The 27,464-nt window shown below is 37.5% G+C and overlaps 1 protein-coding gene across 2 annotated transcripts in view; it reads right to left on the bottom strand.

Moving 5' to 3' along the window:
* The window catches only part of LNPEP (leucyl and cystinyl aminopeptidase), a 50,502-nt gene extending 24,668 nt beyond the window's left edge, over nt 1-25,834 (bottom strand). Inside the window, exons 1-3 of one of the 2 annotated variants that reach the window (XM_071424597.1) lie at nt 25,396-25,566; nt 4,855-4,961; nt 2,186-3,026 (exon numbers count right to left, since the gene is read on the bottom strand). In XM_071424597.1, the coding sequence (XP_071280698.1) occupies nt 2,186-3,003 (818 nt within the window). In that variant the 5' untranslated portion in view covers nt 3,004-3,026; nt 4,855-4,961; nt 25,396-25,566. Of the gene's footprint in view, nt 1-2,185; nt 3,027-4,854; nt 4,962-25,395 lie in introns of both variants that reach the window. The other variant, XM_071424596.1, reaches the window with a different exon arrangement.
* Nucleotides 25,835-27,464: the final 1,630 nt, after the last annotated feature.

Genomic DNA, 27,464 nt, shown 5'->3' on the forward strand with positions numbered 1-27,464 from the left:
ACATACTTATTTGAGGAGTAATCTTCTTGGTTATTTTTCGCTTTCTGAACAAAGAAGAATACACCTAAAATAATCCACTTACAAAACAATTGCCAAAATATAAGCCAGCCAGTTTCCAGAGAGAGGGAGCAAAAGGAAGATTGGAAAATTAAATTAGCAAGCATGCCTATTAAATAAGAGTGGAAACCTCTGCAGTAGATAGGACTGCAAGGGAGCCTTTTCATCTACTTGCCAGGCCATTTCCTGCAGATGTTCCCACAGTTCATCTAACTGTATGCCTGCTCCCTGTGCTAGCTAGTAGATAGATTCTGTCCAAGTTCATGTACTGTCTTGTCTCTAATCCAACAGCTATTAATACTGCAAGACAACTTCTCAGGAGTCTATCTTCCTTCTCCAGTATTTTTACACTAACTAGCCATGGAAATTACAGCTTTTGATGGGGAGCATCTCTGACTTTCACACCTGCAAGACAACACAGAGTTCAGCAAGTCTACTAATTGAAGTATTTACTGGTGCTACATGGAGAAGATGGTACACATTTTGGGTTTTTTCTTCCTTGCTTTTTTTTTAACCTATTGCCAAACTACCCAGAAGAGTTTACGTGGTTTATTTGTTCAGCATTATGATTCAAACATTTTTGGATATACAGCTTTTCTGAGAAGGCACAGTGCTGACAACTCACAAGGTTAAACTGCATGTCTGCTATTAACTTCTTACTCTTTTCTTTCCTCTGACAAATTAATGCAGTTTCACTGCAAGATTGTGCAGAAGAAAAGCAAAGAATAAAGAACCATTCTGCATAAAAATAGAAATAAGGCCCAATTTATTTATTTTTTATTTTGCTTTGGGCAACAAGTGAGTTATTTTGCCACTTTGTATTTTTGTGATGATATAAAAAATACTCAAAAGAAAGTAGAACTAAACTAAAGAAAATATATTTTCTTCCAAAATCAATTGATAGTTTGAGTTTTATATAGAAAGTACAGTAACAACAGAGGTTATCAGAGTAGTCTGCATTTGTAAAACTACAGACAACAGACAGACAGAGACAATGCCCCTGCAAAAGGAAAAGGCAGGCAAGGCAGTGAAAATGATGAAATCACTGAAGAGTTATCTGGAAAGGATTTACTGAAAAACATACAGGTTAAAACATGTTCAACATACAGGTTAAAACACCCTGTTCCTGAACTAAAGCAGGTAGCACTGGACTGAAGGGGGACAAAACCTCAAAAAATTACTCACGGGTCGTATTTTCCTCTTTGAACAATTAAGCATTCTCTTTCTACTACAGTAAATACAAACAGAAAAGAAAGCTGCAGCTACATTGGAAAAGGAAAAAAATCCACTGAATTTCAATCACCTAGGTAATTTTTGCCTTCTGCACTTGCCACTGCACTCTTATGTCTGCTTACTTCATGGGAATTCATGTTTTTAATGCCTGCAATAAGTTGCTTAGCTGACCCACACTGCTCTTCCTGTCTCTTTTTTATGGCACCACACTGTTTCTAGAAGACCTGCATGGATAGTTACTTGCCCACAAAGGCATGAACACTCTTAAGCACATGACCAACATAAGGCCCATCTAAAGTGGGGAGGGAGGGCCAATTTTTAACAATCTTCTCGATAAAAAGCACTAATTTACACTTTGTAAAAATAAGTGTGATGTTTCCCTTTTCTCCAGTCATATGAGACTGCCTGACTGCTGTGACTTTTTCATATATGATTGAGAGTGTCTTGGCACTGACATCTCTCAGTTTCCTAACGACTGTGTGATGCATCCCTTTGGGCCCCACTGGGTTCCTCTGGTGGTCTTGAACCTGGCATCTTTTTATGAGGACAGGACTTTGTTTCCTCAGTCCCTGCCTTGAGACTTAAGGGCTCAAGAAATGTGGGAAGAATTTCCAAAGAGAGAAATTAAAAATTTAACAAACCAAAAAAGCCACACTACAACCACCTATAACCTCCACACTGAAGTACATTTCACTGTAGGAGAGGCTGCCCTGACTTAAGGAACTCATCCATGAAAGACATTTTTCAGGTAGATTAATCAAGAGATAAAAGACCGATTTTTCTCAACAGGAATAAGTTGCATAAAATGTCCAATAAAAAAAGCAACCTTTTTACTTCTGTTATCAAAGCACAATCTAGAAGTGACAGAACAGAGAAGCTGTATTAGTGGGCATACCTTTGCTTAGAGTTCTCATCCTTGTAAGAAATTTTGTAGAAGCCATAGTAGGTGTCTGATAAATTAGATGAATATTCCATGTCAACAGTGTAATTCTGTCCTGCAAGGAGAGCCTCCGGTGCCATGAGTGCAATCTGGTCATGCAATGGATATTCCAGGAATTCAACTGGCTTTGCTTGCTGCCCTTGTGCCAAAGTAATTGTTGCCTTGGTGATATTAAGTCCTGAGCTGTGAAGTACAATCTTCCGAGTTGCATGGAGGATGTTGACCACTATTTTTACGGAGCCTGTAAATTTCAGAGTAGTTAAATTTGGCTGCAAGACAAGATCATAGTGCAGTGGTACAACATCAGGAGGAAGTCTAATTTTTGCCCATGGAAATAGTTTTCCATTGGTTGCCAAAGGATATATTAGTTCCATTGTATGATTTTTTTTATGGCAGCCTTCTTTGGTAAATGTACACTTGGGAAGAAGATAAATCACTATTATTAATGAAAATGCAATCACAAAAACAACTGTGCAAACCACCAAGGTCCTCGTAGAGGGAACTGAGCATGATCCATTTGGATTTTGTCTATATGCAGACATGTTATTCTGCAGACTCGAGCTTCTGTTCATGAAGGACATCCCCAACAATTTTGCTGATGACTCATAATCCTCCTCATCATCATCCATTTCATGCTCTCCAAGGCCACGCACCAAGAGACGAGAGCTTCTTGGTTCATATTCCACTTCATCAGGCTCCAGTGGATGTAAACAAGGCTCTTTTGCCAGGTCAACCACATCGGGCTCCTCTTCAAACATACTATTTTCAATCATATTCCTGGGTAACTGGATTTGATCTGAAAAAGAAATGACCATATATTACGTCTTGAACAACAGGCTTGATTTTAACACCTCCAAGAAATTTCACGGAATTACAGAATGGGAAAACGTCTTTACAGTGTATACCATCAAGATCTCTTCCATTTTATCTCCTAAGTTTGTTTCCTGGAAATACTTCTATGCTTTTCTGCTTACACTAACTTTGCTTTCAGTATCTTCAAAAGGATGCTCTCCTTGGGCATAATCAAAAGCATCTTACACCATAACTGGAGGTCAGCTAGACCACTGCACTGCTCTCCCAGTCCACTGATGTCACTGGCTTGGCTGCATTTCCTCTACTTCAGTAAACTATATTTGTACTCGACTAAATTCTTCAGGTTGGATTATTTCTTATGTTCCACAGTAAAGCACAACAGCCAATACAGTTCTTCTTGAAGTGTTTCAAATATGCTACTTTTTGAGTTCTTCAGCAGAGGAGAAAATCTGCCAATGTGAGGGCAGCCACACAAATAACACATTCATTAGACATTTTTAAACTTAATTTTTTCACAAACATTGCAAAAACAATAAAAATATTTCTCACAGAAAAATAGCAGTATAAAAGTCAGAGTTCTAATTGACATCTTCATTTAAGATAATCCTTGAAACAATCCACACACCTAAGAAGTCAAATCAGTGCCAATCAGACTGTTTGCCTCCATAAAATTTGTCCTTAATAGATAATGGACCAGTGAATATAAATGAGGAATTGAAATTCATACCAAATTTTAAAATCACATTTTTATAATATGCAGTTACATTTTGATCAAACTTCTGATCGTATTTTCTGTATCTTTGTTTATGCAAAAGGTTATCTTTTAGCTAATCAGTCTCCGGACACAGTTCTATCTATCCAAGGGACTAAAAAACACTCTTGCCCAACTGAAAGGGTTCAGAATTTAATCTAATCTCTTTTGGACACGTCTGTCTACAGTCAACTGACCAATATTCACATCACACCTCTATCTTCCACATTATTTGTTTCCAGAAGAAGAAAGCTGATTTTTGCTCTGCACGTAAACTTACTATAAAGTAGGCTAACTTGTATTAATTTCTGATAAGAATGGAGTTCAGTAGCTGTAGCAATGAAAAGGCCTTAAAATAAGGTAAAAAGAAAATTAAAAAATCCTTCCCCAAAAAATCCAGTAAGAGAAAGGTACTAGTTAACCTGAACAGGAGATATAGCAAATGTATGAAAGCAGGGAGTTTGGTGAAACTTGGATCTACCTTCTCTAAGAAGGAAAAGGATCAGAGGGTCACAAGATATCTGAAACTGGAAGAGACTTCAGGAAGCCATCTGCTCCAATCTCTAGGCAAAAGTAGCTTCCAGAATTTTCTATTCTTATGTCATTTCCCAATACAGTGCTCACATGCCAGCCTTCAGGCTGTGATTGCATTCAGTGGTCTAGCACCATGACTTCTACACTGGAACGTGTGCACTTGCATGTCAGACTGGGGGCCACATAGAATTCAGAAGACAGAAAGCTGAAGTTAAATTATAGGCAAACTAGTGGAGGAAAAAAATGCGGAAAGAAAGTATTGTGCAGCAGAAACTCTTTTACAATTCCTCTCCTTCCAAGAACAGTTAATCAAGAATTCACTATAACTTTTAACAGAATTTCTTGATTACTCACCTCTGCTGGTTGCTTTCAAAATCTGCTGACTAGCTTCAATGAAATTTGAAAACAGGCTCAAGACCAAATTTCTTCAAGACCCAATGAAATCCCACCCCAAAACAACCAGCAGCTGGTAGAAGACACCCAAATCTGTATCTGCTATGTAGAAAAGGCAGGTATTAAAACTCACATCTTAACCACTCCAAAAGGTAGCAGTCAATCAGTGCACAGCTCCAACCCCAGCCATGGCATGTGCAGCTGCATGGCCAGCAAAAGAGGTAGAAGACAGGGGAGGCACTGCAGAGGGAAGGAGGAGAAAGATAAAGTGCATAAATCTAGCAGAAAGTAGGTTTCATCAGCTCTGAGGTTTAGAGTACAGTTTGCTTTTTGAGGAACTTATTCTCTAGTAAATTACTTCTAAAGACAGTATTTTCAGTCGCATGCACGTAGTAACAACTTTTTCAGTGAAAAAGAATTAAACTAAAAAATCTCAAACTAAAACTAAGATAGAAAAGTTAAACTAGAAGTTAGCTTCAAGACAATTCACAGTTTTAATACCTACAGACATTAATTTCTAGGAAAACAAGAATTATAGGCAATTTCTACAGAAATATTTGCACAAATTGGAAGTAATCAAAATCTGTAAGATCAAAACTTTACTGCATATCAAAAGCATCACCAGACTACTACTCTCCACTGGAAAGAATGTAGACCAAGTATCAAAAGGTTACTAGAGCTATTTATGCTGACATAAAATCTTTTTATCCTTTATTCACAGAACACATTTTTAGGAGATGAACCATAGAAAATTTGTTTAAAACTTTAACACTCAGATCAATTCTGAACTCTTTGCTTCCTGCTGGTTCACTGGCATTGATAACATGATAGTGTGAGTGAACTGAACTTTCATGATATTTCAATTTTAGCCCATGAGCTGTTACAATACGAGGTAAACAGCCACATGAAGGGGAAAACCCCAGTATTCTTAAACTGAAACATGTCACAAGGAATAAGAAGCATCTTGAGGAGCATGATTGCAAGCATCACATTTCACCGTCATCTCTCATACCACGTATGGCCAAGCAGCAAACATTCCCATTTTAAAACACATACAAAGCAGATTAATTCATATTCCAAATATAACACAGGATAAATTATTATAAATTTAGGAGTAGGAAAATTAACCTGGAAAGAACTTGCATGGTTCCAGTGAACTACCACTGTCATACCAGAGATTGCAGGTGCGCTAGAGGCATTTGCGGTCACATGAGTCCACAATAATGGAAGTACTGATGTGAGCCGCTAAAATGTGCTCCAAAAGCCATCCGCCATCAAGCATGGCAACTTGAATCTAAATCTCTGCTAAGCACAAGTCTAGTGTGAGAGTAAACAAGGAGGTAAAAGAAAAAAGTCTTGGAAATGAGTCTTGCAGTTCTCTAAATAGTCCTAATAAAATGCTAAGAGCCCAAAGGTGAAAGCTTAAGCTTTTAGCTACATCAGCTAAAAGCTTAAACATACCCAAACAAAAGTGATTTTACACAATTCTTCTACAAATTTTTATTCTGAAAGCAAGAGACTTTAAACATCTTCCCCAATACATGATCTATTATCACATTTAATGGTGAATAATATGAATACTCACAGCTAGAAACAATTCTGAGAAAAGATGTGAGGTTAGCTACTATATGATTGACAAATCCAGAAAACTAATCTTCCTTATAGTGAAAAAATGAAGGAAGGTGGATATTTTCTCAAAATTGATGGTTCTGAAAGTTTCTTTACAGCTGCCTCCTACAGCACAGATTCCCAAAAATCTATTGCAAGATATCTCCTTATTACAATACTCAGGGATGGTAAAAAGCTGGGTCTATTATTTTCTTTGAAGAGGACAGAATGCTTAGGATGAGAACTTCAAATGCAGTTTGCGCCAAGACAACAGTACAATGAGCTTGCTGTATGTACTGTGGTCTTTGACCATGTAATCCCCACAGGCTCTGATAATGCGACCTAGGTGGTAAAGAGTGGTGTGACTTAAGGACACAAAGGCAAGCACACAGCTTGCTCCTACAAAACATAACACTCTTCACTTCTCACAAATCAGTCCTCAAACTTATGAAGCAACATCACCACAATACTCATGCTCAGCATGACACATGATCCTACAAGAACAATCAGGTGTTGAAGTAAAACACTAGTCTAGAATTTGCTCCCAGTATTTATTCTGTCTGAAGAGATCCAATCTCATTAAGGAGAAGAATGTTTTCCTGAAGTTTAAAAGAAAACACAAAGAAATTGTTCCTTTATATTTCAGAGACAGTATCTTCCTGTAATACTACTGATATCTCTTTTTAGCTCTAGAAGCATGTACTTTTCCCTTGCAAAACAAAATCAGCAGTCTTTTGTCTATGTCTATCACGTCTGGGTATTCTACCTCAGAGCAGAAATCTCAATAGTCAAAAGTCTTATATGGATCTAAGTGACTTATTAATTGAGTTCATTCCTTTTTAAAAGATATGCAGAAAATGCTCAAAGGCATTTTATTTTTCAATTTCTCAATTCTGATTAAGAGGCTAAAACTAAAAAAACCCTAAAAATCCTATTCAATCCTATTCAATTCAGACAGATTGTTACTTCTTTCTGAGACTGAAATTCACCACAATACGATCTTAAAATAGTGAGAAGTTATAATAATATATTTTACCTGAAAAAATGTTAGAGGAATTACAGTAACACCTGACACATTGTAGCAGTCAAACTCCCACTGAAAATAAGTGAGAACCTTTCTGTAATTCTGGAATAACCTAAGAGCAAAACAACTATTGGGTAGCATGTACCAGCAGAAGTAGCAAAACCCAGACCAAACTTGTAAAGGGGTATAAAGTGTGGCAACCAATTGGAATAAAAACTGATTCCCACTGAATGTAAACTACTTCAGCTGCATATAAATAATAGGAGAGAAGGTGCAGAGTTAAGCCTGCCCAAAACAAGACATTCATGCCTTGTGAGTCAAGAAAGAAAAACAGAAAAACCATGAGCCAAGTTACTTGTTTTGCTCTCAAGCAACTCACTGATAGTAGGTCAAAGAATAATTTTGCCCAATGATTTCAGGAATAGATGTTTAACAATGCCATTAGCTATTAAGAGCTATAATACTGTTTTGCATACATAACTTTTATGTTCAAATTTAAAAGCATTGGCCCTTTTTTTGGCAGAAGCAGCTGCTGACAAAACAGCAAATTCCATAAACAAACCACATAAATTTGCTCCTATTAAAAGCCTGGTTGCTTTGGCTAAAGCCATTCAGCAGGGCAAAAATCAACTCCAAGATGGATTTTTTCCCTTTAAACGTATTTTTTATCTTTATCTACCTGTCTCAATGCCACCTCAGCTAGAAGTAGTGGTGAAACACTTGCAAGGTTTCAGCACAGGTACTAAGATCAGAGCATGTTACTCTTAATACATGAATGAGCTTACCACTAGGACAGTAAAGTGAGTTGGAGGAGAAGATGCTGTTGGGCACAAATACTGTGTGACACAGCCCAAAACTAGAAGAACAAAGGCTCTACTAATACTTAGGAATTGGAGAATTAGTTCTACAGTGTTAATGTTTGCCAAACAGCATAAAATTCTTTGTTTCCAGGACTCTGAGGCACTATCTGAAGCACTTATGAGCACTTGCAAATATTTTGTGTATGGCATGTAAGCACGCTCCAAGCAGAGAAACGCATGCTTGTATGTATGTTTAACTCATCAGTAAAAATAGTAAGACTGGTTAGAGTACATGGAACCTGACCTTCTCTCCCTTAGTTGGTCTTTGGGACAAGCAGAAAGAAATGCGGTAGCTACGACTGAAGCAGGTCACTCATACATAGCCATGGATACAAAACCGAACAAATGCTACTCCTCTTTAAGTTGTTTAGTCCTTGTCAGTACTGACAGTAGGTCACTGGGAAAAGCCAGAGAAGGAATTCTGCAGAAATAATGACACATATAGAATCACTGCCTTCTCTCATATCAAAAGCAGTAAATTTAGTACAACTATTTCCCAGAAAAAGAAGAAAAAACAAAGGTTGAAAATTAGATATCAAAAAAATGCTTTCACTGTAACTTAAAATTTATACTTTGCTTAGTGAAATAATAATTTCTCATTGTTTCCAAAAAAAAAAAAAAAAAAAAGCTAGAAACAGCACAAATTTAGAAGAACCTATTAGCCATGACAGATGTATTGACGTTTTTTGCTACAATTGCACTGTCTTTAAGAGGTAATATGACTTGTGCAGGCATGGCTCCAGAAAGTTTGCAAATAATAGGTATACCTGCTACCTATTATCTGTAGAATAGATATTATTATCTATTATAATAGAATCTGTTATTTTAGGGAAAATATTAAGACATTATTCACAGCACAGTACTCATCTATATTTATGAGAGGAAACCAAAAATATACCTATTCAGTGATATTTCTCACACATATCTTATGTCTGTAGTCATGTCAAGCTAGTGACCAGAACAAGATGAAATATGAGACTCAATTAAAACCAGATGTACTTGCATTGTACAGTTTGCACACAAGAAGGAACAAAACAAGCTATAGGAGAAAAGTACAATGAATATTCAAAAAGCTTTCAGAAACATTAAGTGTTTCTATTATTAGTTTCTATATGACTTTAAAATTACTCAATATTTTAAATCCACAAACCACTAAGGCTGTCACTGTAAGAAAAAAATCTTAATGCTCCTTTCTTTCCTAGAAAGACTAGACTTGACTGTAGAAACAAAACTGTGATTTTTCACATTAAAGAGTCATCTAAAATGTGCTTAAGGACATCTGAGGCACTAAGGATTTGGAAACACTATTAAAGGTTTACACTTTTCTTCCTGAACTGTCTGATGCAAATCTGCACCCTCAACCGCAAATAGGAGGAGGGCAGAGACAGAGAAATGGTTAATACACCAAATCTCTGAATTGTCCTATCTAAAATTCCAGAAGTGTTGATGTGCCATATAAGTACATAGAAGTACTATGGAAAAGCAACATAGCATATAGTATTCAGTCACCTCTTTTAAGTTTGGGGGATTTTTAAATTAAATTCAGCATAGACCAAACTTCCACATATAACTTAAATCTATGTACTTATGCTGAGTTACTTAGTAAAAATATAATTTTAACAGAATTGTAAAAATTTAAACTATATCCTTGGGCTCTGCTCTTACTAATGGCAGTTCACCAGTTATACTTTACAGGAAGCAGCAGATCAATCACCCCCGTTCCAAACTGCAAAATATTAATGTTTTTATAGAGGACAGAAAGGAACATGCACTGTAATTTGTGCACCTTATGCTGGACTCATAGCTTGAGACTTTCTCCAAATCTTACAACCTATCCTCACACGTAACTATTGTCCTGGTTATTGTTCTAAGTTGTCTGAGAGGAGAGAAGAGAGATGGACAGCCCAAAGGGGAGTTCTAATACAGATTCATTGTCACAGATACTCAAACTGGCATACAAAGGCATTCTGAAGAAAATTTGGTTCCAAATACTACACTGGAAATCCAAAATTGAGAAATATTTCAGAAAGTGCAATCACTTCCTCAATGGAAACCATAAATCACTAGTTCCAAACATCATTAGTTAAGGGTTTTTATTACTGCAGATCAGCATTAGAGTTTTAAGTAAACAGAAATAAGAACATCCAGGGGTATAGATAAAACACAATTATCTATCAGATTAATTTTTCAACAGATGAGGAATAAAATGGCCAGCAAAGAAGAAGTTTAATTGACAGCTAAACATCTGAATTGGTAGACTTTGAAAATGGACACTTAAAACATTAATTATTAACATTTTCTTAGATATAAACTTCCATCTTTCTAAACCTAAAGATGAAATAAGGCTGGAAACTTTAGCTAATGCTGTTTATGAACTGCATAACCTGATATGACAAAAATGAGTTTCAAAAATCCAACAGAGATGGAAGCAACATTCTACTCTACCTAACTACTTCAGCAAATGAAATGAGAAAAAAACCCAAAGATCAAGAAACAGAAGTGACAACTTAGAAAACCAACAGTATTTTGTATCAATAGTTTTGTGGAAGATAAATATTTTAAGAATAAAACCCTCAACACATTACTGATGCAATATGGTTTTTTGTTTTTCAGAGTCACACTTCCCTATTTATTTAGGCACATTTCAAATCCATATATATCTATTATGTCCCGTCTATATGCTGTATTGTAAGATATTTGCCACAGGATTTGAACACATAGATGACATTATCTCATCACTAGGTGACATCTAATTTTTTACCACAAAATTCTCAAAGAATACAAATAATTGGCATTGATTGACCTCTGGCAGTATATGCCAGTAAATGCTCAGTCTACAAATAAGTGCTTACGATGAGAAAACCTCCTGCTATCAAAAGCCTTCTGTTACGTTTGGAATGCAGACTCAGAATTTCAAAACCTACTGGTCAAATCAGAAATAACCGCAGCTCTGCAATAAAGCTTATGACAGGTTGCTTGTTCAGGCAAGCACTTCAAAATCTGAACAATTATACAAGAGACATTTAAATCAACTGGCTAAAAGCAACCATACTGGTATTTAACCTTTAAACTATAATTCACTGTTGAAGCATCAGCAGCTAGGAAAAGCAAAGCCAGGCTTTCTCACTATTGAGTATTAATATGAAGCCTAAATTTTTAAAGGCAATTAAGCAAAATAAACAAACATATGTACTCATATGCAGAAGTGATTGTCATCTTAATGTTCATGGCCAGTCCAGAACTATGGGTTGAAGCCTCTCAATGCACCTGAACAATAAGTACATAGAACCTGCATTACCTTTTGACATCTGAAAGCAGACCATCTCCAAAAAGAGGAGAAGCAGAATTGCATCCTATCTCTGCTCAATCAGAAAGTTTAACAGTAGGAGTACAGTACTGACTGGACCCAGACCGGAGCTATGCAATACAGTTTTTGTCACAGACATGCAAAACAAGTGATGATCAATCAGACAAACTTTACATGCAATTCCATTCCCCTCAAAAAAAAAAAAAAACTATGAATCTGAAGCTGTATCTCACAACCTCTGCATACAAAAAAAAAAAAGGCACACTGAAAAATAAACATTTAGTAGCATCAGTAATGCTACAGACAGTTTTGGAAAGTTTCTGTAGTTTATTTGGTAGCAATATTCCATGCTCAGCATGCAATTACTCCCAGTACTGCTGGCTCCCTGCTACTACCTAGCAACCATTCTTTAAGGATTAAATTTGCCTTTTGTATGAACTGTTAATTGCTGTGGTCTAATGTCTTATTTTTACTTGATGAATTGTGTACATTAGCATAGTCAAAATCAGCACAGTGGTTGATGTAAATTGATTAAAAAAAAAAAAAGAACAAAAGTGTTGAAATCAAGCAAAAAAAAAAAAAAGGCAGACATTTTATACATTTAGCAGAAAATGGTAGTAATAGTTGATCAGACCTGTGCTTATAAACGTTTAGGAGAATTGCTATATGATTTTGTCTGAGAGGTATTTACTTTTGAAAGAACTTAGTTTTGAATTTTTCATTCATTGCTTGCTGATAAGCTCTTCTGAACAGTCTGAGCAAGCAGCATTCTATAAAAAAAAGAAAATCTAACACATTTAAAATTGCTTTTCCTAGTTTGCAAACTGTTTATTTCAGGACTGATGTAATTCCTCTAAAAATATTTGCTCTTATTTTAGCTGCATTTAAAGCAAGTTGCTCCAAGACAACCCTTGGCCTACAGGTTTAGTATGTAGGCCTATAGCTTAGGCTGCAGTGAGAGTAGACACCTTCAGTGACAGCTGTTAAGCCAGAAGCAACACTCAGAGGTTTGAGCAAAAGTTAACTGAACACAAAAGGCTTCTAGTGGCTCAATAGGTCTTGAAGTTGTAGAATAAGTAGCACAAACTTATCTTCACACTAGTGCTGAAAATCGCTGATGCAGACAATAAAAAAATAAAATCAAAGGCTATGCTTAAAAACAGCTGTCTAATGATACCAGCTCTTAAAGACATAGGCCTCTCTTTTCTTTTTTAAAACAGAGGTTTAAAAAAGAGATAAAGGTGTTACTTGATAGTTCAACAATGATCTTTTCTGGGAGGAATTACTTTGAATCTCAGAAGTCCAACTGAAAACAGCATCTCATCTGAGCTCTCCTCTATGTAGCAGTTTTTTTGACGTCCTCAAATTTCTCCCAAAACAGTCATGCAGTGTCTTGAGTTTGTGGATCCTTTTTTCTTGGCTCATAGAGCAATTTTTCCAATTTCATTATATGTAAACTCCAGCTAAGACCAACAAAAACACTCAGAAAATTATTTGTTACTGACAGTTCCACTTTTCAGCTGCTCTGCTTTTGTAGCTGTCCAATTCAAAACTTGTGTGAAAATATCCATAATGATAACGATTCTGCAGTTCAAATACATCAAATATGGGTAAAGAGTAGGTTATTTAAAAGAAAAAACAAACAAGCAAATGGAAGTCTAAAATTAATTTCTTGTTGAAAAACAAAAGCCACAATTTGGAGGCAATTTTTCCATTTGCATTTCTATAACCAGTTCTCAGAGAGACTGAGTTACTGTATGGGCTTGGGGGCAAAATACCTAAAGAAGTGTAGCTTAAACATTCAGTTGCTGTTATTTCTGGAAAAAAAATGATGATCAGTAAGCAGTTTCTCTTCATAGGGATAAAAACAAAGCAGAACTTTGGTTAAAGTTGTTACCTCATCAACTCACAGAGCCACTGCTGAATGATGAAGGAACTGAGGTCAGGATAGAGATTTAATGTCTTCTATCCAGAAATTTAATTATTATTTGGTTAAATCTGGTTTAGGATATTTCTTTTTTGTTTACTCTATCAATGGGTAAATCACTCTAAATCTAAGTGACTTGAAATAACAAGGGAAAATTTAGAGCCAAAATGCTGAGTTAAGTTACTTTACGCTAGTTTCTATACAATATAGAGAATTCCCATTTTTACACCAGATTTCAACTACACATTCTGGAGAAAAACAAAAACCACATAAAAACACAAACGACAGTTAAGCAGGACAGGAATTTTCCACGTTACATAGTTTCTCTCCAACCTACTGAAAGGTGGCTAGTGAGGTGGGGTGTTGGTCTCTTCTCTCAGGTAGTAAAGGACAGCACAAGAGGAAATGGCCTCAAGTTAGGAAAAATTTCTTCATCAAAAGGGTTATCAAGCTTTGGAACAGGCTGGCCAGGGAAGTGATAGAGTCATCATCCTTGGAGGTATGTAAGGACACATGGAACATAGTTTAGTGGTAGACTTGCCAGTGTTAGCTTAGTGGTTGTAATCCATGATCCTAAAGGTCTTTTCCAAAATAAATGATTCTATGATTTGATAAACAATTGCTTAGCATGGGGACTTCTAATATTAGGTATAAATTCTATAAATCTAATCTAATTAAGTGAATTGTACAATTTGTAGACCATCTCAATTTATTTGCTGATGCCATACTGTATTCCTAGCTGTTGGAACTGCCAAAACATTCCTCTGAGCATTACTGAGCCTATTCCCCCATTCAGCTCACCACTTACTCTAACAGCAGGTACATCAACCCCTCAGCACATCCCACTATCCTTTCCCAGATACCAGTGTTGAGGATAATGAGGACAGTGTTTTGTTTTTCATCCTCCTCTTTTCTCATTTTTTCCTTTCATAACAGCAGTTTTGGACATCCAGCTGCTGCTACCCAGCAGAAGATTAAATAATTAAAAATGTGAGCAAGCTCTTCCTACTCCTCCTCTGAGCACTACATTCACTAACTTACTGTAGGACTGTATGCCTATTTCCAGGAGCAGTTAACACAGGAATTAGTGTAGTTCCTTATTCTGAAAGCTTGCGACAGTCACAAACTCTTAACTACCTCCTTCCTTACCTTGGTTTCCATGCAAAGATACAAGACCCCCCTAGCTCTTCTAATTCCCAGCTCTCCCTGCTCTGTCACTGTATATGTCTTGTCTGGTCATAGCTTGAAAAGAAATGCCTCAAAATTTTGGAAGAAGCAATTAGAAAAAAAAAAAAACTTTGAAGTGGAAAAAATACTTAACCAACAAATATTAATTTTTAAAATTGCTTTTCTGTTCTTCTAAAATATCACCCCACATAAGTTAAATCAGTTTTGCTGAATTTTTCTCACAGACAATTGTTTTACAGCATAGTCAGTAAATAACCCCTGTTGCCACCTGCCTGCTGTTTGGGACAAAGAAATTCACTTGCAGAAAGCGTATAAGGGTACTGGTACAGGCTGTTGATGATCACATGCCAAATGTCTGAGTATATCAGGAAACCCATTCAAAATCCTAACTAAAACCTCAAGCTTTCATGGGTCAGGCAAGCAGTGGTGTTTGTAGTCTGATCCTCCCTTTCACAGAGGAAAGGAAGAGTGAGGAGGAACATCAAGCAAAAAGTTATATTTATTCAAAGTCTTCATGAAAGCGAATTACTCATGGCATTTCTGGATCCTGAACTCAACATAAAAACTCTGAAGATTGGCTGCATGGATCTTACAGGAGACAAGCCCAACTCCTTAAATTGAAGACATGCTCAAATTTGAATTCACACATTTACAGGCAAAAAAAAAATCCTGAAGCTTTACTTATGAAATCTAATTTTTGAAAGATAATGTACTTTGTTAGGGAACAGTGTGTAAGTAAAACATAAGAGTAAAACAAGTAAAAATCTTCATGTTTTCAAAACTTTCAGCAAAATTGTGTCTAGAAGCAGTGAATAATGTCACTGTGTTAACACTTAAATATTGCATTACACTATTTCATCTTGTGGGTAAGTATCAACAGATACATCACATCAGACATTAAAAATTACTGAATTGTAGAAAGCGGTGACTTTTGACAAGGCAGCCTTTTAATTTTATAATAATTATTATTATTATATAAATATAAATATATATAAATAATATATAATGATATTTAATATAATAATATATAATAATATACAATACAATAATATATAATATAATAATAATAATTTCAGCATGCTTCAAGAATTTGTTTGCTTATTATTATTATTCCTTGTCATATCAATTTAGCCCTTCCTTCTATAATGTGAATTACTTCCTGCACTGTTATGCCCTGGGCTGTCTCCAACTCATCCATTAAAAATTCTGTGTTTGGAGGGAATTAAGAAAAGCTTATCTTATCTCTTCCAACAAGCTTGTTCAGCAAACAAAGCCCATGTCCACAAACACATTAGTTATGCTAGGATTCTTACTAAAGATTTCCTTCTTCTCTACCACGTCTCCCTAATCATTCCATATATTATAAGTTCCTCCTGAGCAAGAAAATAATTCAATTCTACACAGAAAAATTATTTGCTCTTACAAAAGCAGGACAGCACACAATTACTGTACAGTCATTCATGTAATTTCAAACCTGCATCTGTCTGCAGTAAGAAAACAGTTATAACCTTTACTCAGCTAACAAAGACAAAGCAAGCCACTGGAATGTCACAGAAATCACAAGTTCTACTGGAAAGCCCTTTGCCTTCATTTCACCATGGTTTCACTTACAACTTTGGAGCTGGGGCTTCTTTTTGCTTGCACGTACACAGCTTTTGCTTTCCTTGTCTTCATCTCCTGACTTTTCCCTTTTTTTACCCTTGTGATTCTTTCCCCCACCCTGCTGCAAGGAATTAAGCATTTGGCTACATGGGGATTAGCTGCCTATCAGGGTTTACCTACAACAAGAACATTTAAGCAGAATTTTTACTTACTGGTATAGTCAGTGTAAAGGGTTAATATACAGCCACTCAGAGGAAAACACAAGTCTTTGCATTTAGGAACAAAAACTGTCATGCCCGCAGTTATTTTAAATGTGTTAAACCTTACTTTAAGAACCTTTACAGGAGAACAGTATTTCTGGGGAAAAAGAAAGGTTAGGCTGCTACAAAATAGATGTCACCATTTTTCTCTCTCAAATTACTGAATTCAGACAAAAAAAAGAAATAATCCAATGGGAAAAAAAACCCAAACAAATGAAGAAGTATTAGGCAATATGAAGCACTGCTATCAGAATCTGAGTTATCCACAGGATTTGCCTGCTTTTTAGAGACAGAACAGAAGGAATAGGTAAGCTAAGAGCAAGTTCTTAATTCCCACTATGCAGCAAGATTACATATGCATTGCATATTTTTAATAGACCAAACTGGATACATATACACTTATATATACTTTTATATGCTGAATGCAACTAAAAAAACATGAAAGAAGAAATTTAAAAAAAGGCACAGATTCCAGTAAAACAAAAGAGGGTCTGTTGTTTTTTGTAGTGTCAACATCTACATGCAAACAGATATGATGACTCCATATGATCTTAATAAATACTGTTATACTCTTTAATAAATACTCTTAAAAGACAGACAGTACCTAACATCTGCTCACGACTTGAACCACATATGCCACTCTTTAAGGGCTGATTTCAAGATACAAATAACTGGTAGAGGTTTAGAAAAATCTGTATAGTTAAGTATATATCATGACTTCTAATGAACAGACAAAAGGTCTTCAAAACAGATGCTGGTTTTGGGGAAAAAAAAAAAAAACCCTTCTTTCTCAAAAAAAACTCCTAACTTGAAAATTAGTAGATTGAAAAAAGTAGATTTTCCTGTATTGCAAAGGTGGACAAATTTTGCTTTTCACTCCAAACTACACAAGGGAACTCAAGTTCCAAGCCTTACAAGGTCACTCGCCTCTTCAAGCTATACTCCAACGTCTACTTCTGCTTTTTACTTGTTTATGTGGGTTTTAAAAATTAATGTGAGATAAATACTACAGTGACAAGCTTCTGTACATAGACTGGAACAAAACCCTGCCAATTAACTGTATAACAGAAATTAAAACAATGTGTGATTACGCATTTTAAGACCCTCTCTTATCTGAAGTCGCCATAACAAATATGAGCGAGGAGTGTAATTTCAAGGAAGTCAGTGTTTATTAGTCTTGGGTGCCTCTAAAAACTAAGAACCTTCTAAAAGGTTCTCTTCCTGATTTTTAAGCAAAGTACCATTGCATTTGCTTTGTCAGGACCTCAGATTGAAGAACTACATGGATCAATTACACTTCACCATTTACCAGTTAGATTTAAATGTAAATAGCCAGGATACTATGGAGCCTTCTATGTTATCAACAAAAAGAAAATATGATAGAAGGGGAAAAAGTGAATAGATCATTTAGTGAATACTCCACCTATACAACTGGTAAAAATTCGTAACTTATTTTTGTCATAATTATTTACTGGACATGAAATTAACGGAAGGTGGTGTCCGTTAGCGATGAGGAGCTATGAGGAAATAAGAGGAGAACTCAAGGCTAACCAAACCAAGGTTAGTCTGGATTTCGATATCCAACAGATGCGATATCAGGTCTGTTCACATTAACATAGATTTTCAAGTTTAAATCTGGTACCAGTTAGGTTTCCTATGAGAAAATGCAGGGGAAATGGAGGGAAGGAAAGAGGATGTAGTTATAAATTACATTTTCCTCTTTGGATACTTCTGAGAAGGAAAACCTTCCACAAGGTTGAGGCAGTGTTCAATCCTCAGCCACTGGTTGAACAAAAAATGGGATAGGAAAGAAGTTTCTGGCTTTAATTACAGAATATGGTTGCTTTAGTTTCCTGCTTCCAGTCTTACCAAAGGTGTATTCTGCAATTAAAATCACATAAAATGTTTAACCACAGGGGTCTAATGAAAAGGTCCTGAATCTTAAGAGACACACAGGAAGTTGTGTCTCAGATTTCTTGACCTACTCAACTCCCATATTCAGAACTGCTGACAATCCTCTTCACAACACCTGTCCATTAATTTCATGTCTGATAAATACCTCATTTATCACTGCTGAGAATACAAAACATCTCTCTGCTGGTACCAGTTGTTCTGAAGAAAAAAAATTTTTGAGAGTTTTCTGAAACATCTAACAGTTAGGTATAGAACCTGACAGACTATATACAAACTGATGCTTGCCTAATCTTTTCATTCCCTTGTTTGCTTTTAGCAATAAATGAATGGAATCATATCCTCTTGTCTTGAACACTCTCTACAGAGGCAACCCGATACGCCTTCTAGATTACTACTGTTACTTAATACCCACTTGACAACTCCAACCATCCCAAACTATCTGCAGTCACAAGCACACGTTACGTGTTCACTGCTCCGTAACTGGTAGTCCGGTTCACAGAAAGCAAGATGCAATAATGGCCAGAGGTTATGGCCTAATACACTAAGTTTTGTATCATCTTAATGGAGCAAAAATACATCTATCTACATTTTTCTCAGTCTCATAATACAACAAGACAAAGGGTATTGATAAAGAAAGAAGTAGCAGTGTGTCTGCCTGGTTGCTTAAGACATACTGAAATCTAGATTGCTCCAAAAGCCTATCCAGGTATCATATATCAACTTTGAAATCATCATAACAACCATCACCATGAGGGGTGTGGGAAGCTCAGAGACCAGACACTTTTCAGGAGGTCCCTTGCAAACTAAATCATTCAATGATCCACAATTATGATTATTCCTTTGTTCCAAAAGAGACACTAAAGCCCTCATTAATATCTCCATCAATGATAAAAAGTGCAGATTTGGACAGCAACTGACAGTTTATATATGTTGTATTCACAGCCACATTTTTCTAAAAAGCTACTGTTTGTTGTTCTCTTATAATAGTTTACAGGTTCAGAATTATGAGGTCTCTAAAGCATATCAAAGCATTTTGGTCTCCCACTAACACAAGTCAGAACTTTTTCATGCATGAAAAATAGTAAAAGTGGTTCTACTAATGTGCTACCAGCTCACTGCTACTGAAGAAACTATATACAACAGAAAGGCTTAAATAAAAATCACCATTAGGCCCTAGAATAGTAGGTGAATTAGGCACATTCTTAGTTTTGAACACAATCAATTCTCCATAAAAGTCAATGGCACTGTGGTAGAAGTATTGTTACACAAGAACTCCAGTTAACAGAATATATTCCTTCAATGTCAGAGCGATTACAACCAAAGGAAAGCTCTCTGCACACAGTTATGCTTAGTAAAGCACACTGAAACACTCCTCCAAACATCTTGGTGGGAGTTTTGATTGGAATAAAAAACAAACCCCAAAATCAAAACTCACCTTATTTCCACACGAACAAAACAACTGACTGAAAGCATCTTGTGTTTCAGTGGAATCAGGATTCCACTTCTTCACTCTCCACCTGATGTGGTAAAGAAGACTTCTGCTTCAACAGACTACTGCGTACCCTAAATAATCCAGAAGAGCTGGCTCTAAGGTCTTCCTTGAACATCTATTTTGAGACAACACTCATGAAGCAATAAAGGATCAGCTGTGCCCTAGGGACACGAACTGCCCAGAACCCAACACACCATATTACCCTGAAATTCCTGTCTCTTTGATCAACTGGATGAGTTTTCCCGACATGTTCCCTCCCCTCCTTACTCCAAATTTTCTTCAGAAAGATGGAGTATCCATCTTTCTGTGTGCAAGAAGGCACACAATTTTTTCGTGATTATTACATTTTAAGGTTAATATACTTCCACTATGTAAAGCAGTATCATAAATAGTCAAAACACAACTTCAAAAGGTATATATGTACTCTTTAAAATACTTTGAGGCAATTAAAACCCAGATCACACAAGATCCTGGTTTATTTTAAAAGTTAATATGATCTTATTTTAAGGTACTGTTGGACAGAAGTCTAAGCAGCAGCTACCATGCATATATTTCTCTGATAGACAAAGGAATAGTACTGCTCCCAAACATAAAGAAATCTCAATGTTTTTGCTCTTCTACACAATCTTTGCTTTTGTACTCAATGAAAAAAAACATTGTGCAGGAGAACTGGAAATTCACTGGACTTTCTTAAATCACTGAGTAAAAGATGAAAAACTTGAATTCTCTGAATTCATCACTGCTTTAATCAGAGGATACATTAAATAAAGATAAATTCTTTGTACGTAATTGTTACACCAATGCTCATCTAATATGAAAAAAGTGTTCTGACTAGTGAAACAAACAGAGGTGGTTTATCCTTGCTTTTATTTGTTTGTACTATTTTTATGGCAGTTGTTACAGGGCTTTATGCAGCATTCACGTAGCCCCAGCAATGTGAAACATGGTTGCTCAACTTTACATCATCTTCCCAAAAAAGATGACAAGACAGTCCTGGAATACTTTTACAGGTAGATACTGAGGTCAGCATAAGCTTTCGTTGTTTTTCACTTATGAAGTAAACACACAGAGATACTCCATGGTTTCATTCTGCAAGTGTAAGACCAACTGCTTAATGGAAAAATACCAACAAATGAACAATAATGAGCACCTATACTCCCATCTTCAGACATTCTTTAACTAACTGAATTCCCCTTCTGAACATCCACTGCTTGGCAGGGAGTTCACAGAGAATCAGGAAAAGCAAACACATATCAAAAACATTGAAAAAACAGGTTTCTGCTCAGCTGACACAGGAACACAAGCACAGATACTACAACATGGCTTTGCGGAAAACTACAACCCAGCACAATGCACTTGGATAACGTAAAACTCACACCCAGGAACAGATTAAATCAGTATTTTTTTCCAGTAATAACTGATGGGATAGGCAAACCACAGGGCAGAAAAAAAGACACTAAGAACAGACCTCTTTGATGTTTTCTATCTACCATTATACAAAAAAAAATTAAATTACTCAATCTGCTGTTTAGGACTGAGTAACAATTTAAGACAAACAGGAACCCTTCTGCTCCATGACACAACACTGTAAAACATTGGCAGTCAAGGCTATGCCTGCTGTCCCCAACAGAATTAAAACTATGCACACAGGAACATGCTCCTGCAACCTCCAGTACACTTCTGTACTGAAAAAAATTAACACAAAGAATAAAAATATTTTAGAATTGACAGAACTACCTGAAATAACTAGACTTTGCAAATAACATTTTCATTTTGTAAAGAACTTTACCTAACTTGTTTTATTTCTACTTTCCAAAAACCCCCCCACTTCTTCCCATGAGAGTCTTTTTATTTTGCTCATCAATTTAGTCCTGTAATTAATATCAAAGATTGCATCTGTTGTGTATGAAAAGGATAAAAATAATTCAGGAATGTCAGTGAAAGTGATTGTTATTTGCACTTCAGATCCTCACAAGTTATCCCATCTGCAGTTGCAAGTTCATGCATGTCACCTGTCTTAAATGAGAAACTCTGCAATAACTCACTTCTCTTTTTTCCCTGTCAAGTAGAGAATTGACATATTTAATGTATTAAACAGGAAATTATGAAATGACCTTTCAGAAACACATACAATCTAAAAAATAAGCAAAAGACTTGCAAAATAATTTGTACTGATGTCCAAGATACAGATGTTCAAAATTACATCACATATTTCCTTTAATCTGTATTTCACTTTTTTCACTTGGTTTTTTGTTTCTTTACATTTTAGTGAAACTGTTTAGGTAACCAATGACTAGTCAAAATAAAAAAAAATTCTGCTCATTGATTCAGAGCAGAATTCAAAGGAATGGAAGACCATACATCTTGGGTGGAAAAATTCTGTGCAACAAATAAGCAAAACTTACATGAGCTTTTAATTAAACTTTGATTATTTGTTCTTGGGGAAAAATCTCAAATTAAGAGCAGTCATGCAGATAGAGGAATCCATCTCAAAAAAAATCCTACCAGTAACCATTTCTGGAGCATTTACTACTTTATAGCATTCATAACTTTCAAGAAGAAGTGCAGATGGGACATCAGGAAAATGTCATTCCATTCACTGAGAGGGTGGCTGGTCACTGGAACAGGTTGTGGCATCAAGCCTACCAGAGATCACGGAATCTCTAGGTGCCACTCTTAGTTACATGGTTTAGTTTTAGGTAGTCCCGAGAGGATCAGGGAGTTGGACTTACTGATCCTTATAGTTCCCTTCCAACCTGAGATATCCTGTGATTAACTCAGCTATTCCAGGTGCTAAAAATTAATATGCAATTAACTGCTCTTCCAGAGCTACAGACCTCATACACCATCACCACCCAAAGTCCTAAGAAGGGAGGAAGACACAGCCTAGATCTCTTCAGAGAGGTCCCAAACAAAGTTTACAGTGCAGGGATGAGGGAAGAAGTAAAAAAAAAAAAAAACACCAAAACCTAAGTTTATTTACTTTATCTGAGCATTTCCCCAGGAGAAGCTATTCAGACAGTGAAGAGTTCAGCACAGCCACTAGGATTTCAAGGAAAGGATAAAGGTTTCTTTGACTTTTGAAATGCATTATGACTGTGTTTTTTCTTTTATTTAAGAAAAAAAATTCCAACCAAATACTGAACTAGAAAAGCTGGAATTTATATCCACTTTAGTACATTTGCTGCCTTAAAGTCTATTTTAAGACACATACTCATTCAGACACAGCTCTACTTCCATAAATAAAACCAAGAAATTGTCTCATTGCTAGTTTGCCCAATTGGTATCAGAGTTCTGAATCCAACTAAAATGCTTTTGCAAAATCTTAAGATCCAGTCTGTTCCCTCTTCCCCACCTTTTACAAGGGTAAAAACCCCGAAGAACTAAGAGATCTACAAGTATAATATTGTAAGCCTCCTGTGATAGGCATGCTTTCTTCTCAATTTAAACTGCGCTTTGCACAGGAAGTCAACACAGACTCACAAACAGAACTCATAAGTATTGTATAAGACAAAACAAAAATCCAGTTTATTTGGAAAATTTGATGCCTACAAAAGGTTCCAGACCACCAGGCATGAAAATGAAAATTCTATTCAAAAAGCCAATGATGTAAGCACCCTCTTCACTTCAGATTTTTTGCCGCTGCTATTGAGTACCAAATATGCCCCAACATCATCAGAAATAAGGTGCAACATTTTTGCTCTAATATTTGCATATTCTCTGTGGTATCCATTCCAGCAGAGCCAGCCCTCAGGAAGAAACTTACTGACCAACTTCAGCTCCAAATTTTCTTTCAGTCTTACCACGATCTTTAGTATTTTCATTTCAGGGAACAAAATTAGGAAGCTGCATGAATATTGCTTCTCGGCACCTTAAGGTACATGCTAAAGCCCACAGGTGCATTTCTTCCAGTTGCATGGAGCAGAATTTTTAAAATGTTTTATTGCACAGTGCAGCAATAGCATTATGCCAAACAGACCTTTAAAACAACATTTCATCTCTTTGAAAAGGAATGGCCTTAGCAAGATGACTTCAAAATGAAATTTTCCCCCAAACTGCATTACTCCTAAAGACAAGATCTTTTTATGATGCATACAAGAATGCAGAAAGCAACCCTGTGACTGAAATAGGCTGTAGCTGAAAGACCTTACACTAAGGCCAGGATTAACTAGAGAACTGAAACATCAACTGCTTGTAAAAACTGTAATTTTAGCATGACAATACAAAGAGGGGGGAAAAAAAAGGGGGGGGGGGGGGGAAAGGTCACTCTTGTGAGTTACAACACCAAAATATGCCCAGAGCTCATGACCTTCAGTTTCTTTCACATTCTAAACAGCAGCATCCAATGGCAGGGGATATTTCACGTGTTTCAAAACAAGGGATGCAGGGCAGTGAAGATATATTTATAGATTCACAACATAGTTCATAGAACCTTAGAATGGATTAGAAGGAACCTTAAAGATCATTTAGGGCCAACTCCTTTGCCACGAGACAGAAAATTTATTTTTTGGCACATGGGTTTTTTTTAAAATACGATGCAGCAAACTCTACCTGATACTTTAGCGATGGCTATCCAACATGCTTGCCATTTAACAGACCAAATCCCACCTGTAACAAAAGTGCTGCGTTTTCAGCAGGAAGGCTGTTGTTTTATCCACTGTCTAATTCCATATTTGGCCATGGTTGTGAATCTAACCAAACATACTTCAGTTTCAGTTTGATCTGAGAGCTTCATTTCCTCCTCTGCCCTGGACGGGTAGAATGTGTTACTATTAGTAGAGGCAGAAGCAACACGGACTTTTCATGGCTTCATTTCAGGCACAAGCACAGGATGCACACACACTGCTGTATCACGATGCCAGCAAACGCTCCCGTATGCCTATCTCTGAGCATATGCAACCACGTCGGAATTTCAAGCACTTCTGTCAATGCATGGGCAGCTCTGAAAGCTTTCTGGGTTTCAGGAACACCCTGAAACACTATTTCGTACACCGCTTATACTTCTGTATTTTATTTCTCCTTCCGCTCAGGGTTGGGGGTGGGGGGGGGGTTGGGGGGGCGTTTGGGGGTACGTTCTCATGAGAATGCCCCGATCAGGAAAACGCCATGAACAGGGGGTCTGGTTCCTACTTCCCATCAGAATCATGATGGCTTTGGAACTCCAGACACCTATAAGGCTCCTTCGGTGGTGCCACACACGGCGAGTGTACACCTGGTGTTCAAGTGGCCCCGCCTTCCCAGTGTCAGTGAGACCCCGGCCGGGCAGTGAGAAGCGCAACAGCGCCGAAAAAGCGAGGGAGCTCCTTTCACCTCTGTCGTTCAAGACACCTATTCCTAATTAACCTGAGACAATTTTCAAGCCGCGACCAACGAGGGCAGCAACACTACGAAGCCTCTCGTTTTCCTCTGGGCAAGCAGCTCCCGTTGGACGCGGCTCCGCCGGGAGGCCCCGCGGCCCCGTCCCGGGCTCCGACGGCCGCCCGGGTACTCACCGCTGGGAAAGGGCTCCATCTTCCTCCCGGAGTCCGCTCTCAGCGGAGGCGCTGCCACGGCTCTTTACTCCTCCTCCTCCCGCCGTCGCATGCTCCCAGGACGGGCTCAGTCCGTACCGCCCCGCCGGGGCCGCAGCGGTATCAACCCGCGGCTCTCGCCCGGCTCGGCAGCTTTTTCAGGCGAAGCAGCTCTGGCCAACCACCGCCCGCCGCTGCCACAGCGCTCGCTTCCTCCTCGCCCCTGGCTGGGCCCCGCGGCACCGCCTCCTCCCCGCATGGGCCCGCCTCACGCCGGGGATGCCGGGGCGGGCTCCGGACCGCGAGGAACCGAGTGTCAGATGGCGGCGTCCCGTGGGCAGCTCCGCAGAGTGGGGTGACCCGGCCGCGGCCGCACCGGGCCCGCCGCGCAGGCTGTGGCGCTGCTGCGGAGCGGGCTTTGCCTGCGTGTCCCTGCCGTGCGCTTTCCGTCGCAATTTAACCTTACATTTTATTTAAGCAAATAATTCCCTTATCATCCGGTAGTGTTCTGCTGTGCAAGACGCTGGAATCAAAAGGCACAAGCGGTTGTGTGAAATGTGATCAAACGATGCTACAAAGAAAGACTGGATAGTGTTCCAGGAACCAAACACAAAAGATCAAAACAATTAATTATACAAAGTGGACCTGGTATTTGGGAAAGAGAACCAGCCATACACGGTGGATCTCACCATGAAATACAGAAGTATTGAAACATCATTAGAAGTGACTGCTGTGGGAAAAGTAAAGAAGTATAAACATCTTCAAGAACAAATTCAATAACTAAAAAATGCTACAAATATTGTATTTATGGGTTTTCCGCTTGGTTCATGTGGGAACTGTGAACTTTCGAAGGCCCTGGGTCTCTCCAGCTTGAGGAGAGAGGACTGCCCATGCTTTAGTTTTCAGGGCACTTTTTACTTCTGTGGACATTGTCTACATGTTTGCTGGTAAAGCACATAGCATGATATCATCTTAATCTATGTAATATTTAATATCTACATAACATCTCGTACTACTGAGTTTATTGTAGTATGTATTAATACCTATAATGAAGTATTGGTAGGTGACAGTAACACCTACTGCCAAGCCCTGTACTCTCAGAGGAGTTGCGTCATGAGAGACAAAAGCTTGTGATTATGGCTGAACATCAACAAAGAGCCATGAGATTGAAGGTGAGCACCATGATCCTAAAGCCGCTGCGATCCTCTTGGCATTAGGGAGGGATTGTATGTAGAGATGACAAAGGAATCATGGTGTGATATATCACATACCATCAATTTGGGACAAAATTTTTCTGATGTTGATCAAAGTGGCCAGGCCATCTGTACTTAACTTGGAAAAGGAACTTACATAAATTATTATGTGCTCAATACCTAGCCTCCTTTTTGACTTGCTTGCCCCCTGCTCCCTTACAGCTACGCTCCTGTTATCATCTGACTGGCTACCTTTTTTTCTTAACACAGGATGATTTTTGGGAAAGGAGAAAATGGAAATTGATTACTCCCAAAGAACACAAATTTAATGTCCCATATTTATTTTGAAAATGAAAAAAAACATTGAGGTGAGTTGTCCAGGGATCCACAAGAGCCCAGGCGCTGTGCAGCCCTGTAGCTCTTCTCTGTGTTTCATAAACCGAGAAGTGCCCTTTTTCACACATGATCATGTTTCACAGACTTAGTTATGGTGACAACCTTGTAGCACAATCTAGGTCAAAGTCATGTTTCACACTAAATCCTTGGAGTTTAACACTGGCTTTAATGTCAGCACAGAGCTAGTTGAGTTTTAATAACCATTTATGTATTCTCTTAACATATCACAACAGCCCATCATAAAAAGAAAAAAAGAATTTAAAGAAAAACTTCTTTGAATTATTAAATCACCAAATCATTTCTTTTAATAGGATGACAGGTCTCTAGATCTTTTTTTTCAAAGCACTAACCCTGTCTGGCCTATATTTAAATATATTAGAGAAACATTACCTATGTAGCTAACCTTGCTGGGTTTCTACACAGTGTCATCCAGAGGCTTCAGAGAGGCCTGAATGGTGTTTT

The sequence above is a fragment of the Agelaius tricolor genome, unplaced genomic scaffold, assembly GCF_023055355.1.
Source record: "Agelaius tricolor isolate 1412-34295 unplaced genomic scaffold, bAgeTri1.0.p SCAF_4, whole genome shotgun sequence".
Lineage (NCBI taxonomy): Eukaryota > Metazoa > Chordata > Aves > Passeriformes > Icteridae > Agelaius > Agelaius tricolor.